The 14649-nt window shown below is 40.4% G+C and overlaps 1 protein-coding gene across 3 annotated transcripts in view; it reads left to right on the top strand.

Annotated features, from left to right (window-relative positions):
• The window catches only part of KIAA1549 (KIAA1549 ortholog), a 151989-nt gene that overhangs the window by 126035 nt on the left and 11305 nt on the right, over positions 1-14649 (top strand). For all 3 annotated transcript variants that reach the window (XM_060107935.1, XM_060107934.1, XM_060107933.1), the window contains exons 17-19: positions 502-548; positions 6525-6685; positions 11304-11449. In XM_060107935.1, the coding sequence (XP_059963918.1) occupies positions 502-548; positions 6525-6685; positions 11304-11449 (354 nt within the window). The remainder of the gene's footprint in view (positions 1-501; positions 549-6524; positions 6686-11303; positions 11450-14649) is intronic.

Below are 14649 nucleotides of genomic sequence, written 5' to 3'. Positions count from 1 at the left end.
GAGTCTAATTTATGGTTCTCTTTATATTCTTTCTCTTTTTATAGCATTCTACAACGTGGTACAGCATTTGCATTGTTTAGTTTCTTGAGTGTATTTGAATTGCATTGGGCACCCACTAGATCTGGTGACCATTGTGGCCCATGTTGATAGAGTCATTTGTACTAAATGTGGCCATTTAAGGCCCACCTTCTTAGCAGAAGATACAGGTTTGTAGAGGATAAGCCTACAGAGAAGAGCAGGTGCAGAAACCCTGTCTGTTATTAATATTTTCACAAAAGAAAGAAAGGTCTAGAAACTAGTTGTGTGTTTATTAGCCCAGTTCCCCAAACTGAAACTTCTAGCATTACTTGATGGCAGAATGCCCTGATAGCATGCTAACTTTTTATGAGAAAATAATTCTCTTGGAAGTTGATCCTGCAAATCTAAGTTTGTAAGTTTGCTGTTGTCACTTTATAATAAGTATTGAATGTTAATCTTCATCTTCTTTTGAATTTCTTCCAGAGATATGAAGACTATGGAATGGCTCCCCCATCAGGCCCATTACCAAGGTAAGGTTTTTAGGAGAAAGTGTATCAGAACTTTCTCACATATGCTGTTTCTTAAATTTTGCAAATTTGTTTCTTTTAGCTAATGTGAGCAGATGAAAAACTCTTGAGTTGTATGTTTTCTTGATCTAACCAGAAGAGGAGGAAAAAAGTTGGAATTTAAGTCCTGCTTCCAATAGTGACAGACTAGATAATTTGCTGATGATAACTGGAAAAGCTAGACAAGATTTAAAAATAAAAACAAAAAACCAGGTGGCTAACAGGGCAGTGAAGCAGTATGGGGCCAAGATCCAGCAAATTCAGAGAGATGAGCCCTGCCTTTCTCCCATGGATACCTGCTGATTCCAGAGGAGGTGGCTGAGAAGCTGAGCAAAACTTTTGACAGACTCATGAGGCTTGGAGTCTTGAAAATGCACCATATCGAAAGTTGTGTGTTACATCTAAAGCCATGTTATTGGGGCACTTTGATGTCTTGAAAGACTCAAAATATATTTGAAAAGAAAAATGGCTGAAAATCAGTAATCTAAGTGTCTGTCTCAATGTTAAAAAAAGACCTAATAAACCTAGGGAAGTAGAAAACAAATACCATACTAGAGAAGACCAACAAAGCTGAAAGTTAGTTCTTTGAAAAATTCCTAGAAAGAGAAAACCTGAATAGTCCTATAACTATTGAGATTAAAGTCATTATTAAAATTCTTCCCACAAAGGAAACTTCAGGGCCAGGTGGCTTCAACAGGGAATTCTACCAAACACTGAAGGAATAAAAGATACCAATGTCATACAAACTCTTCTAAAGAACAGAAAAAAGAGAAAACACTCCTCAACTCGTTTTATGAGACCAGCATAACCTTGATAGCAAAGACAAGAAGGACAAGGACATTGCAAGAAAGGAAACATTAAGGGCCAGTTTCACTCCTGAACATAGATGCCAAAAATTTGAAACTATATATTAGCAAGTATATCCAGCAATATAATCAATAGGATATCTATCATATCATAATCAAATTGGATTTTTTTCCAGCAGTGCAAGAGTAATTTAAAATCTTTAAAAATCATTGTAGGGGGCTTCCCTGGTGGCGCAGTGGTTGAGAGTCCGCCTGCCGATGCAGGGGACACGGGCTCTTGCCCCGGTCCGGGAAGATCCCACATGCCGTGGAGCAGCTGGGCCCGTGAGCCATGGCCACTGAGCCTGCGCGTCCGGAGCCTGTGCTCCGCAACGGGAGAGGCCACAACAGTGAGAGGCCCGCGTACCGCAAAAAAAAAAAAAAATCATTGTAATTCTCCAGTTTGCAGTGAATAAAGGAGGAAAATGTTCTCATTTCAATAGATACAACATTTGATAAAGTTCAACATCCATACATGGTAAAAATCTTAGCAAACTCAGGATAGATGCAGACTGATAGTAATCTGATAAAAAGGTATCTTGGCAAATATTGCTTAATGGTGAAATGTTAAAAGCTTTCCTCTTGAGAGCAAGAGCAAGACAAAGATGCCTGCTTGCATTACTTCTATTCGGCATTGCCCTGTGGGGTCCTAGCCAGTATAATAAGGCAAGAAAAACAAACAAAAGGATTAAGGAATTCAAAGAGAGAAATAATACTGTTATTATTCACAGGTGATATAATCTTGTAGCAGAAAAAACTAAAATGTCAACACATGAATTGTTAGAAGTAAGCGACTTTAGCAAGATGGCTAAATAGCAAGGTAGTTAAATTACAAGGTAGCTGGATACGAAGATTACAAAGATCAGTATACAGCATTATAAGACCGGTATACAAAAATCTGTTCTGTTTATGAGCAGTTACAGAAAATAAAAAATTTTAAAGATACTATATAAAATAGCATTCAAAAATATAAAATACCTCAGGATAAATCTAACTGAAGATATTCAAGCCTTCTAAAGAAAGATATTCATGGATTGTGCAGCTCAGTATTTTTTAAATGTCAGTTCTCCCCAAGTGATCTATAGATTTATTGCAGTCCCATTCACAATCCCAGTAGTTTCTTGAGTTTTTTAATACGTGGAAATTGACAAACTCACTCTGAAATGTATGTGGAAATGCAAAGGGCCAAGAACAGCCAAGATATTTTGAGAAAGAAGAATAAGATGTTAGGATGGTTCTAAATGTTATAAATTACTGTCAAGGAATTAAGAGTGTGGTATTGTTATAAAGCAAGACAAATAGACCATTAGAACAGAAGAGAGGGTTGGTAATTCAGACCCACATGTGAATAGACAGTTGATTTATTTCAATGAAGGAATTGTAGATAAACAGTTAGTCTCAGAAATCATATTCAACTATCCCTTTAATGATCGGAAGTCACACAGAAGCAGGAATGTTATCTGCTTCCTCCTTACTTTTTCTTTTTTTAAAAATTTATTTATTATTTATTTTTTTTTGGTTGCATTGGGTCTTTGTTGCTGTGTGCGGGCTCTCTCTAGTTGTGGCGAGCGGGGGCTACTCTTCATTGCGGTGTGCGGCTTCTCACTACGGTGGCTTCTCTTGTTGGGGAGCACGAGCTCTAGGTGCCCGGGCTTCAGTAGTTGTGGCATGCGGGCTCTGTAGTTGTGGCTCGCGGACTCTAGAGCACAGGCTCAGTAGTTGTGGCGCACGGGCTTAGCTGCTCCGCGGCATGTGGGATCTTCCCGGACCAGGGCTCAAACCTGTATCCCCTGCATTGGCAGGCAGGTTCTTAACTACTGAGCCACCAGGGAAACCCACTTTTTCTTTATTTGCCCTCATTTTCAGCAGGGTTTCTCTTATTTTTCCCCAACTCTCCTACCCCACCAAGGCAGTGCTTTGTGGTCCAAAGGCAACAAAGTAAAGGGAACAGGTGGAGATTAGGTGATCCCGGGCAGAAGCTAATGATAGGGGGACCAGGTGATCTGATTTGCCCAGTTCAGTCCTAATTTACAGCTGTTGTTCAGCATAATTATTAATAAATTTCACTCTCAAAAGTGTTCTGGTTTGGATGATAAATTTTACGGTCACCCAAGATAAAAGATACTAGAGTATTTGGAGTGCACTGAACTATCTGAGCACACAATTTAGGATTAAAAGGATGCAAATGTAGGCAGGAGGGTGCTAATTGACTGGGTAAAGCAGAAATAAGTAAAGGACAAGAGATAGTTCCTGGGTGGATGGTCCAGAGATTATGATTAGGTTAGGTGAGCTCCAGTTTACAGATCTGGAAGAAGGAGTGTGCATTGCATAAGCTCTTAGATATGTAAGGCCAGAGGGGTCAGACATCTGTTTCTGAGGTCAATCTAAAACAGCAGCAGTTATTTAAAGAGATTAATATAGGTAGCCTGAGTTTCAGTTTATGAGCTGTACTCCAGAAATCACAGTATAGAATAAGGGCAAGTTAGTGTACTTTCTCATCGAACAGGTATAATCTATTAATTACTAGTTAACTGTCATTTGCAAGAAACTGTAATTAAATTATCATCTTTTTTTAATTCTTAAATTTCTTTAGAAGAGTGGTTCTCAGGGTGAGATTCTTAGATCCCTAGAAGGTCCTTGAGAACCGTTCAGGGAGGTCTGTCAGGTCAAAACTATTTTTATAATAATATTGTTATCTGACTTCTCTCATTCTGTTGACCCTTGCACCAAGGTGCGAAAGCAATGGTGGGTGAAACGGTGGTGCCTTAGCATGAATCCAGACAGTGGCACCCAGCTGTTGAAGGACTCACTCCAGTGTTCTTCACTGCTGGGCAATCACAGTTTTTTTTTTTTTTTTTTTTCGCGGTACGCGGGCCTCTCACTGCTGTGGTCTCTCCCGTTGCGGAGCACAGGCTCCGGACGCGCAGGCTCAGCGGCCATGGCTCACGGGCCCAGCCGCTCCACGGCATGTGGGATCTTCCCGGACTGTGGCACGAACCCGTGTCCCCTGCATCGGCAGGCGGACTCTCAACCACTGCGCCACCAGGGAAGCCCCACAGCTTTTTTTTAAATGCCAGTTTTATGTTAGTATGTCATTGATGAAGTAGTAAAAATTAATTTTATTAAACCTAGACCCTTGAGTCTCTTAACAGTCTGGGTGACAAAAGAGGAGATGCATATAAAGCACTTCTGCTGAATATGGCCTTTTGAAGAAAGGCACTTGTTCAGTTGTTTGAGTTGAGAATTGAACTAACTGGTGCCATGTTTTTGCTTGAACAAACAGCCAGCGGACTTGGGTGTTTGACCTCGAAAATGAACCTGTTACTTCAAGGAAAACAACTGACAGCATTTGTTGCCAATAATAAAATTGAGCTTTCAGGTGAAAATTAGAATTTTGGAAACTTGTCTGCCACCGTGCAATTGACAGCTTCCTAGTACTTAAAGCCTTCTCTGATGAGCTCAATGGTGATATTAATGAATGTGATTTGGGGTTACTGTAAAATAAAATGTGTCAATAAAATAAAAGTCTGCATAACTCATTGAACCAATATTTTCCAAATGACCAATGTCATAAAACCATGCATAGGTCTATTCAAAGTGCAAGAAAGACCAGTGGTTTTAATGTAACAGAGATGAAAAGTTCATTGATACTGTTTCAGAGTCTGTATTGCCACTCACCCTTAAGGAAATATTGTTGAGTTCTGGTGTGGTTTCAAAGAAGAATATTTATCCAAAATACTATTTGAATATTATCTGGAAAGGCTGTTAAAATCTTCCTCCTTGGGCTTCCCTGGTGGCGCAGTGGTTGAGAGTCCGCCTGCCGATGCAGGGGACATGGGTTCGTGCCCCGGTCTGGGAGGATCCCACATGCCACGGAGCGACTGGGCCCGTGGGCCATGGCCTCTGAGCCTGCGCGTCCGGAGCCTGCACTGCGCAACGGGAGAGGCCACCACGGTGAGAGGCCCGCGTACCACACACACACAAAAAAATCTTCTTCCTTTTCCCAACTACGTATTTATGTGAGGTGAACTTTTCTTTTTAAAATAACTGATGGCAACTGATTGAATACAAAGTTTATGAGAATCCAGATGTCTTCTCTTAAGGACTTTTTTTTTTTTTTTTTTTTTTTTTGTGGTACACGGGCCTCTCACTGCTGCGGCCTCTCCCACTGCGGAGCACAGGCTCCGGACGCGCAGGCTTAGCGGCCATGGCTCACGGGCCCAGCTGCTCCGCGGCATGTGGGATCCTCCTGGCTCGGGGCACGACCCTGTGTCGCCCGCGTCGGCAGGCGGACACCCAACCATTGCGCTACCAAGGAAACCCAAGGACATTTTTTTTAAATGTAGAATTCTTTTCATTTAATTTTTTTCGGGGGGAGTGGAAAATATAGTTAATTTTATGAAAAACGTTGACATGTAATAGGTTTAATATTGTTATTTTTAAATGAATTTTTAATTTTTTCAGTTTTAATTTTGAACATGAAAACTATCTATAGATACAATCCACATAAACAAAAGCTCTTGGGAGTCCTCATTTTTATGAGTGCAAACGGGTCCTAGAAGTAAATAGTTTGAGAACCACTGCTTTAGAGCACTGGTTTTTAGCCTTGATGAAGCTCAGGATCATCAATGGAGCTTTAAAAACTACCAGTGTCTGGGTCTCACGTCTAAAGAGTCTGTTTTCATAGGTCTCGGGTGCAGCATGGGCTCCCCAGGTAACGCTACCATGCAGCCAAGGTTGAGAACCACCCCTTTAGTTGGGTGCTGGAGGTGAACAGGCCCTGGAGCTTGAACCACACCCTCTTTGGGTCTGTAAACTAGAGCATTTCTTCTTCAGTCATCCAGCAGATTGGACAAGCATCAGCTGTGTTCCAGCATGTATACTGGATGGTATATATACTTTTCATAGCACCGGAGATTTGTCAGTGAGCAAATAGAGTCCCTGCCCTCAGGGAGCCTGTGTTCTGGGAGAGGAGATGGATAATAAGCCAACAGACAAATAGATCTTATTTTTCCTTAAGGGCTGAGGGTGGACCTAATAAAGTGCCAGAGTCAGGCAAGTGTGGTTCTGACGCTTGGGTGCGCTTCGCTTTCAGACCAGGTTTTGGCCCCGGTTTGCTGCAGTCTGCGGAGCTGCTGCCTGCTGAGCCCCAGCAGGCCCAGGCCTCGTCTGAAGCCACCTCGTGTGCTGCCCGAGGGATCTACTCGGAGGAGGTGCCATCGGTGGCCCGGCCTCGGCCTGTCGGGGGCACCACAGGTACATGTGGCTATTTACCTTGCATTTCTTTTTAGCTAACTTCTGCAGAGATCATTTTCGACTTCCCAGAGTATCAGCATCCTGTTACTGGCCTCTTCCGCCGGTAAGAGCCGCGTCCCCTCAGATCCCGGTAAAGATGTAGGGCTGGGGAGGTAGGAGAGGAGAGAGTGGCTGAGATCCCAAGACTGATGGCCTCTGATTTGTTCCTGAGTAAGTGTCTCGAAAACAGTCCCTTCACATGGAATTCACACCCACACCTCTTCCAGGGAAAACGTTTCTGAAGTCTTACAGTGAACTGAAAGACCCATTTCTGAGTGCTTGCAATGGCACGAAAACAAGCGTTTATTTTAAAGAAGGCACTTTTCCAGTTTGTAATAAACAACCTAAAAGTTGATGGAAAGTGACCAGAGGGAGATTTGTGTTTTATTTGGTCATTTCTGGGAGGGTATAACCACTGTTTTCTCCTTGAGCCTTAATTACCTCCCTCATTTTTTCCCTTCTACCTTTATTAATAATCATCTTTTTCTCATTCTAAAACGTCCTTGTCATTTTCCCATTCCTCTATGCCTGTCCCTTCCCTGCTATCACACATGAGCAGAGTTGGCAGTGGAGGGCCTGGGGAAGCTGGTGGCCACATGGAACTGTTCTAGGTTTTCTTCCACCTCCTCTTTCAAGTCATCATTAAAAGAACAATCTTAGTGTCATTTGTGAGTAACCAGTGCAGTCCTTTACTTGGTAATTCAACAGTGAGAGGTCACATTTTCTGAAGTTGTCTTCTAATTCATTACTAAACTTTTAAGTCTTTGCACACTGTTTTTCTTTACTTACAGTATTTAGGTTTGCTTTAATTATCTGTTGGAATTCAAATAAAAATCTATACCAGATTATCTCCACATAGGAAATAAAAGTTCTCAGTTTATGTTCTTGAAAGAACATAAAGTGCCCAATTTCTGGAGCTCTTGAAGCCGGAGAGAAAATATGTTTTATTTTTAAAGGATTCTAAAATATATTTTAATTAGTTGTTTGAGAAATATTACACATAATGTGGTTTATTTGTAAAACTACAATATTTAGTATATTCGGTGTAAAGATACAGGGAATTTTTTTTCAGACCAAAATTAAAATTTAGGGATTAAAATTTTTTCATATATTCAGTTTTGCTTTTTTAGAAAAAAAGCTATAAATACCAGTATTTTAACAATCTTTTTTGTCAGTTTTTGAGATGCATGTAGAGATTTGAGGAAAGGAAGAGCCCTTAGAATTTTGGTAAAGCAGAAAAGGTATAATGGTTTCTGAATTGAGTATCCTCAATAATTATATCCAGATTAGGAATAAATTTCAGAAAATGAGAAGAAAAGAAAAAAATACATTTGTCTCAGAGTCTCCTGGGAATTTTGTGATAATAGTTGAACCCACAAGAAATCCTCATCAAGTTCAGTAGATGCTTGACGTTTATGAGGGATTCATTCTGAGATCTTTGTAAATCCCAAAAATTTCAAACACTGCTAGACCTCATAGTTGATTTCCCTAATCAGTCCAACAGAAGCGTAAGTGGACCAGCTAAGAGACCCTTTCCAGACCCATAATGAGAGACACTGCTGGTCGTTGACACACAGCACCCAGCATGGCTGAGCTGATATTCTGACAAGGCAGTTGGCTGGTTGGCCTCCACTAAGTTGCCTGAGACCCAGTCTTGTGCCCCAGATTACAAATCACTGTTGCATGTCATGAAACTTCATCTCATGAATAGTTGATACTATGAACACTGATTTGTGCATATCACTCAGTGTTCCCCGAGCTCTTTGCATTTCTTTCTTTTTTTTTTTTTCTTTCTGTTTCTTGTACAGCTACTCTAAAAAGTCCTCAAAGTTCATTATTACTCTGTCTTACTGCATTTTCTTACCAGGGCTCAGAGCCCATCTTTTATTTTCCTAGTTCACTTCCTTCCTTTTGGAGGCTGATGCTTTAATAAGAGGAGCCATTACATGTTAAATAATTTATTTTCTCATTTTCTGGAGAATATACAGTTTTATAATGTCATCAAGTAACTAGTTTAGGCCAATTCCATATTTGTGATAATTGATGGATAATTATCCAGTGTGGTCTTTTCTTGTATTTTGCATTGTCTGTCAGTCAATCAGCAAAACAAAGAATGTATCCTGATAGCCTACATGTTTCCCATACCTTGCAGGTGCTGTGCTTTGCAGTGGATCTTGTTTCCCTTATTAATTGTTTTGTATTTGAACCTTGTTGCATAGCACTTATACCAAACAGAATATTCAGACATATTCATTTTTAATCTGGAGGAATATAGAAATTATATGTATGAGATATTTGAAGAAGTTATTTTCTAATAATTTGCCATAAGAGATTAAATTGTGTAAAAATTTGAAATGGAAAAAATACTAAGATATACTAGAAAAGTTACTTTTCTGACTATGTAAAATTATCAAATATGTATATGTCTAAAAATTACCAAAAGCAAAAGGAAAGTAGTACCTAGGAAGGTTTACAGCAGATATGACCAAGAGGTAGTCTTATTATAGAGAATGGCTCATAAATTGATAAATGGGCAAACTGCAAAAGATAAACAGGCAAAGGACAGAAAGAAGGAATGCACAAAAGAAATGGGTATATATCATATGAAAGTAAACATGAAAAATGTCCAGTTTTGAAAATGATTAAAGAAATGCAAATTAAAACCATGATGAGCCACCATTTCAATCATGAAATTGTTTTTATAATAATGTGATGTGGTAAAATTAGCATTCGGTTTCTTTATCTGTACAATGGGGATAACATTAGTACTTACCTCTTATGGTTATTTGATGATTGAAGAAGATAACAAATGTAAAGTGCTTAAAATAGTGCATGGCATATAACAAACTTTAATAAATATTAGCTGCCATTATTATTACTGTTATTTCCGGTGATGGTGTACATCGTTAAACTTTCGGAAAGCAGCTTGGCAATATAACTTCATGAGCCTTTGATTTGGTAAATTTGGGAATATAGGCTCCCCTCACTGAAGAAATGCAAAATACTGGAGAAAAACTACATGTACAAAGATGTTTATTGGAGCATTATTCAGAATAGCAAACAACTGTGAGCTCCCTCAATACCCAGTTATAAGGGCATCAGTTGTAAACTGTACAGCTATTTAATATGAAGAGCTCAGATAGAGCCAGAAGAAGGGAATTTAAGATTTCCTGGTTGCCTCCTATGCATTTGGTACTTGACCTATTTTATCTCTTTTAATCCTTGAAATAACACTGTGAGGTAGACTTTTAAACTTCATTTGAAAAGTGAGGCATTGAGGCTCAGTTGGAGTGATTACTGGGTGTCCAGGGTCGCGGGACGTGTCAGTGGCTGAGCTGCAGTGCAAACCCAGGCTTGCTCGGGGTGATGGGCCACTTGAATCATGGGGGAGCTTGTGCTGTCTCGTTAAGTGAACAAAGCAAGATACAGAATCCTGTCTGAACTATGACCTCAACTACTGTTACAGTTTTAACACAAAGGTACGCTTTTCTCCCTGTGCAGCTGTCTGAACCTTTATAAGTGATGGGGAACACTGTGCTGCATTTCTGTTCTTTGCGAGATTTGCTCAGACAATGTCTGTTGGGCAAACAGTACTGATAGTTCTAATAATTTTAATACTGTTATGAATCTTCAGTAACTGACAAGCACTCCTGCAGAGTACGTTTTTAAAAATGTATTTGATTAACGGAGGCTGTTAATTAGGCAACTAGAGTAGGAGTAGACTTGAAGACAGAGGGGGCCGCCTCCCTTATCTCTGTGAAAACCCTCAACCTTTGTGGGACCAGTCTGAGCATCACAGATGAATTAGATGATCCTAGGAGCATTTGGAAATTGGTATTTTATTTCACAGTGTTTAAAGATCTGTTTTTCCTCCCTCCATCTGTTGAAAAGAGATATTTCCATATGCCGAAGTTGATGGGGGAGAAAAATATGTTGTTGAAAGCCTGGCTTTCATAGCCACACAAGGCCATAGCGAGTCTGAGTGTAGAATGAGTGCTAGAGATCATCTGTCTTTGCTATCAGTATACCTCAATGAGAAGGCTGTGTGGGTGGCATTAAATTTTTAATTATGATATGACTAAGTTATGAAAACAATGTGAGTATAACAAAAATGTACTTTAACATTCTGAATTCACACTCTGCCTGTTAAGGAAACAAAAGCATATTGTGTTTTCAGCTCCTTGTGAGTCTCAAAGCCATAAGCAAGAACCAGGTTTCAGCTTCTTTGTGGCTCCAAAACCTTTCACTCCTAATAGATAAGGTCATCCTTATTTGTAGCTGCTACAGAAATGAATGGAAGGGCCCTCTGTTATGCCCTTTATTCCCAGTCCTTTGATGTCTGTCCGGGAAAATATGAACATCACTATTAGCCAGTGTATTGAAAGGAAGTAAAAGCCTGCAAACCCAGAAACTCATGGTCTGTCTTTCTTAGGAAATGTGTTCTCTGGAGGTAGAATTGGTGCCATGTTTGAGCAATGCTCATATCCCCAGGGCGTGCTGTGGTCAGAACCGAAGTGTCTTACTGGGCAGCCTCACCCCCCTACCAGTGTTCACTGGGCCACTCATTGTGTTCCTCCAGGCTCCCAGATCCAGCACCTGACACAGGTGGGAATTGCCAGCAGAATTGGAGCTCAGCCAGTGGAAATCCAACCAGGCAGAGGCAGCCAGTATGGGGGACCAGGCTGGCCTTCGTACGGGGAGGATGAAGCCGGCCGGAGAGAGGCTGTGAGTACCTTGTGTTGGGATCATTGTTGAGAATTCAGACATGATCACTTAGTGTAGCTGCTGCTGCTTCTGCTCAGGGGATCTCTTTTTAAAAACCTACATAAAGTTTTAACTCCCCTCACTTTTTTCCCCCTTGAATGTGTTTTTTTCTTGCAGTTTTTAGATGGTAAATTCCCTCTGACCAGAGTGGGAGAGTATTGGCATTGAAATTTGGGAAAGTATATAATTTTTCTTGAGGTAGCTTTTAGGCTTGAAGTAGTGAGTTTTAAAAAATAACTTAAGAGGACAGAGTCAACATGGTGGTGTGGGAAGACACCAAGTTAGCGTCTCCCCACAACTAGGGCACCTGCTGGCTGCTGGTGGGGACCCTGACGTCCAAGGAGACGGGAGGAACCCCCAAGTGAACCGGTAGGATGTGGAGGGACAGAGAGGGGAGGAGAAGTGGAGGCCAGGCAGGATTGGTGCCCCTGAGGCTGGGGAGATCAGGAGGGGCAGGCGGGAGGGGCCCTCTAGGAGGTGTGGGAGAGGAGTGGAGGACGATTGCCCCGCCCACTCGGGCATGGGGAGCCTGCTGGGATCCCAGGTGAGGTCCCCTGCCCTCTGAGAACAGGGTTGGGGGGCACGCCTGGGCCCCTTTTGTTCCTTGAGCCTAAGCCCTGCCCCCAACAATCCCCAGGGCCTTTTCCAGCCCTGTGGGTCCTCAGCATAGGCCCTGCCCACTGCCCAAACCTAGCCCTTGCTTAGGCCCTGCCCTCCACAGCCAAGGCCTTTCCCCATTTTTTCTTTTTTTTTCTTTCTTTTTTTTTTTCTCTTCTCTCTCCTCTTTTTTACAATTGTGGTTCCATTGTACCTTCTGGTTGTTGATTCATCTATTTTTATTTTTATATTCTTTCTAACATATCTGTTAGTTTCCTAGTCTAATTTTATTTTTACTTTGTTATTGTTCTCTCTCTCTCTTTTTTTTTTTTTTTTTTTTTGCCACCCCACGTGGCTTGCGGGATCTTGGTTCATGAGCCGGGGACCGGGCCGAAGCTCCTGCGGTGGGAGCTCCATGTCAGAACCACTGGACTAACAAATAACCTCAGACCCCAGGGAATATTCATTGGAGTGAGGTCTAACGGAGGTCCTCATCTCAGCACCAAGACCCAGCTCTACCCAATAGCCTACAAACTCCAGTGTTGGAAGGCTCAGGCTAAACAACCAGTAAGACAGGATCACAATCCCACTCATTAAAAAAAAAAAAAAAAAAAAAGAGACAGCAAAAAAATATGTCACAGATGAAGGAGCAAGGTAAAAACCTACAAGACCAAATAAATGAAGAGGAAATAGACAATCTACCTGAAAAAGAATTCACAGTAATGATAGTAAAGATGATCCAGAATCTCAGAAATAGAATGGAGGCACGGATTGAGAAAATAGAAGAAGTGTTAAACAAAGATCTAGAAGAACTAAAGAACAAACAAACAGATGAACAACACAATAACTGAAATGAAAAATACATTAGAAGGAATCAATAACAGAATAACTGAGGCAGAAGGACGGTAAGTGAGCTGGAAGACAAAATGGTGGAAATAACTGCCAACGAGCAGAATAAGGAAAAAAGAATGGAAAGAAGACATTCTCAGAGACCTCTGGGACAACACTAAACACACCAACATTTGAATTATAGGGGTCCCAGAAGAAGAAGAGAGAAAGAAACGGTCTAAGAAAATATTTGAAGAGATTATAGTCGTAAACTTCCCTAACATGGGGAAGGAAATAGTCACCCAAGTCCAGGAAGCACAGAGTCCCATACAGGATAAACCCTAGGAAAAACGTACCAAGACACATATTAATCAAAGTAACAAAAATTAAATTCAAAGAAAAAATATTAAAAGCAGCAAGGGAAAAACAAAAAATAACATATGAAGGAACCCCCATAAGGTTATCAGCTGATTTTTCAGCAGAAACTATGCAGGCCAGAAGGGAGTGGCAGGATATACTTAAAGTGATGAAAGACAAAAACCTACAATCAAGATTACTCTACCCAGCAAGGATCTCATTCAGATTCGATGAAGAAATAAAAAGCTTTTCAAACAAGCAAAAGCTAAGAGAATTCACCACCACCAAACCAGCTTTACAACAGATGGTAAAGAAACTTCTCTAGGTGGGAAACACAAGAAAAGGACCTACAAAACCAAACCCCAAACAAGAAAATGGTAATAAGAATATACATATCAATAATAACCTTGAAAGTAAATGGATTAAATGCCCCAACCAAAAGACACAGATACAAAAATAAGACCCATATAAAGTGGGTCTGAATGGATACAAACACAAGACCTATATATATGCTGTCTACAAGACATCCACTTCAGACTTCGGGACACATACAGACTGAAGGTGAAGGGATGGAAAAAGATATTCCATGCAAATGGAAATCAAAAGAAAGCTAGAGTAACAATACTCGTATCTGATAAAATAGACTTTAAAATAAAGACTATTACAAGACAGAGAAGGACACTACATAATGATCGTAGGATCAATGCAAGAAGAAGATATAACAATTATAAATGTTTATGCACCCAATATAGGAGCACCTCAATACATAAGGCAAATGCTAACAACCATGAAAGGAGAAACCAACAGTAGCACAATAATAGTAGGGGACTTTAACATTCCACTTAACACCAATGGACAGCTCATCCAAACAGAAAATAAGGAAACACAAGCTTTAAATGACACAATAGACCAGATAGATTTAATTGATATTTATAGAACATTCCACCCCAAAGTGGCAGAATACACTTTCTTCTCAAGTGCACATGGAACATTCTCAGGATAGATCACATCTTGGGTCACAAATCAAGCATCGGAAAATTTAAGAAAACTGAAATTGTATCAAGCGTCTTTTCTGACCACAATGCTATGAGATTGGAAATCAATTACAGGGAAAAATCTGTAAAAAGCACAAATACATGGAGGCTAAACAGTGCCCTACTGAGTAACCAAGAGATCACTGAAGAAATCAAAGAAGAAATAAAAAAATACATAGAAACAAATGACAACAAAAACACGATGACCCAAAACCTATGGGATGTAGCAAAAGCAGTTCTAAGAGGGAAGTTTATAGCAATTCATTCTCACCTCAAGAAACAAGAAAAATCTCAAATAAACAATCCACCCCTACACTTAAAACAACTAGAGGAAGAAAAAAGAAA

This window comes from Mesoplodon densirostris, chromosome 9 (genome assembly GCF_025265405.1).
Source record: "Mesoplodon densirostris isolate mMesDen1 chromosome 9, mMesDen1 primary haplotype, whole genome shotgun sequence".
Taxonomy (NCBI): domain Eukaryota; kingdom Metazoa; phylum Chordata; class Mammalia; order Artiodactyla; family Ziphiidae; genus Mesoplodon; species Mesoplodon densirostris.
This window is presented reverse-complemented; position numbering and strand designations above follow the sequence as displayed.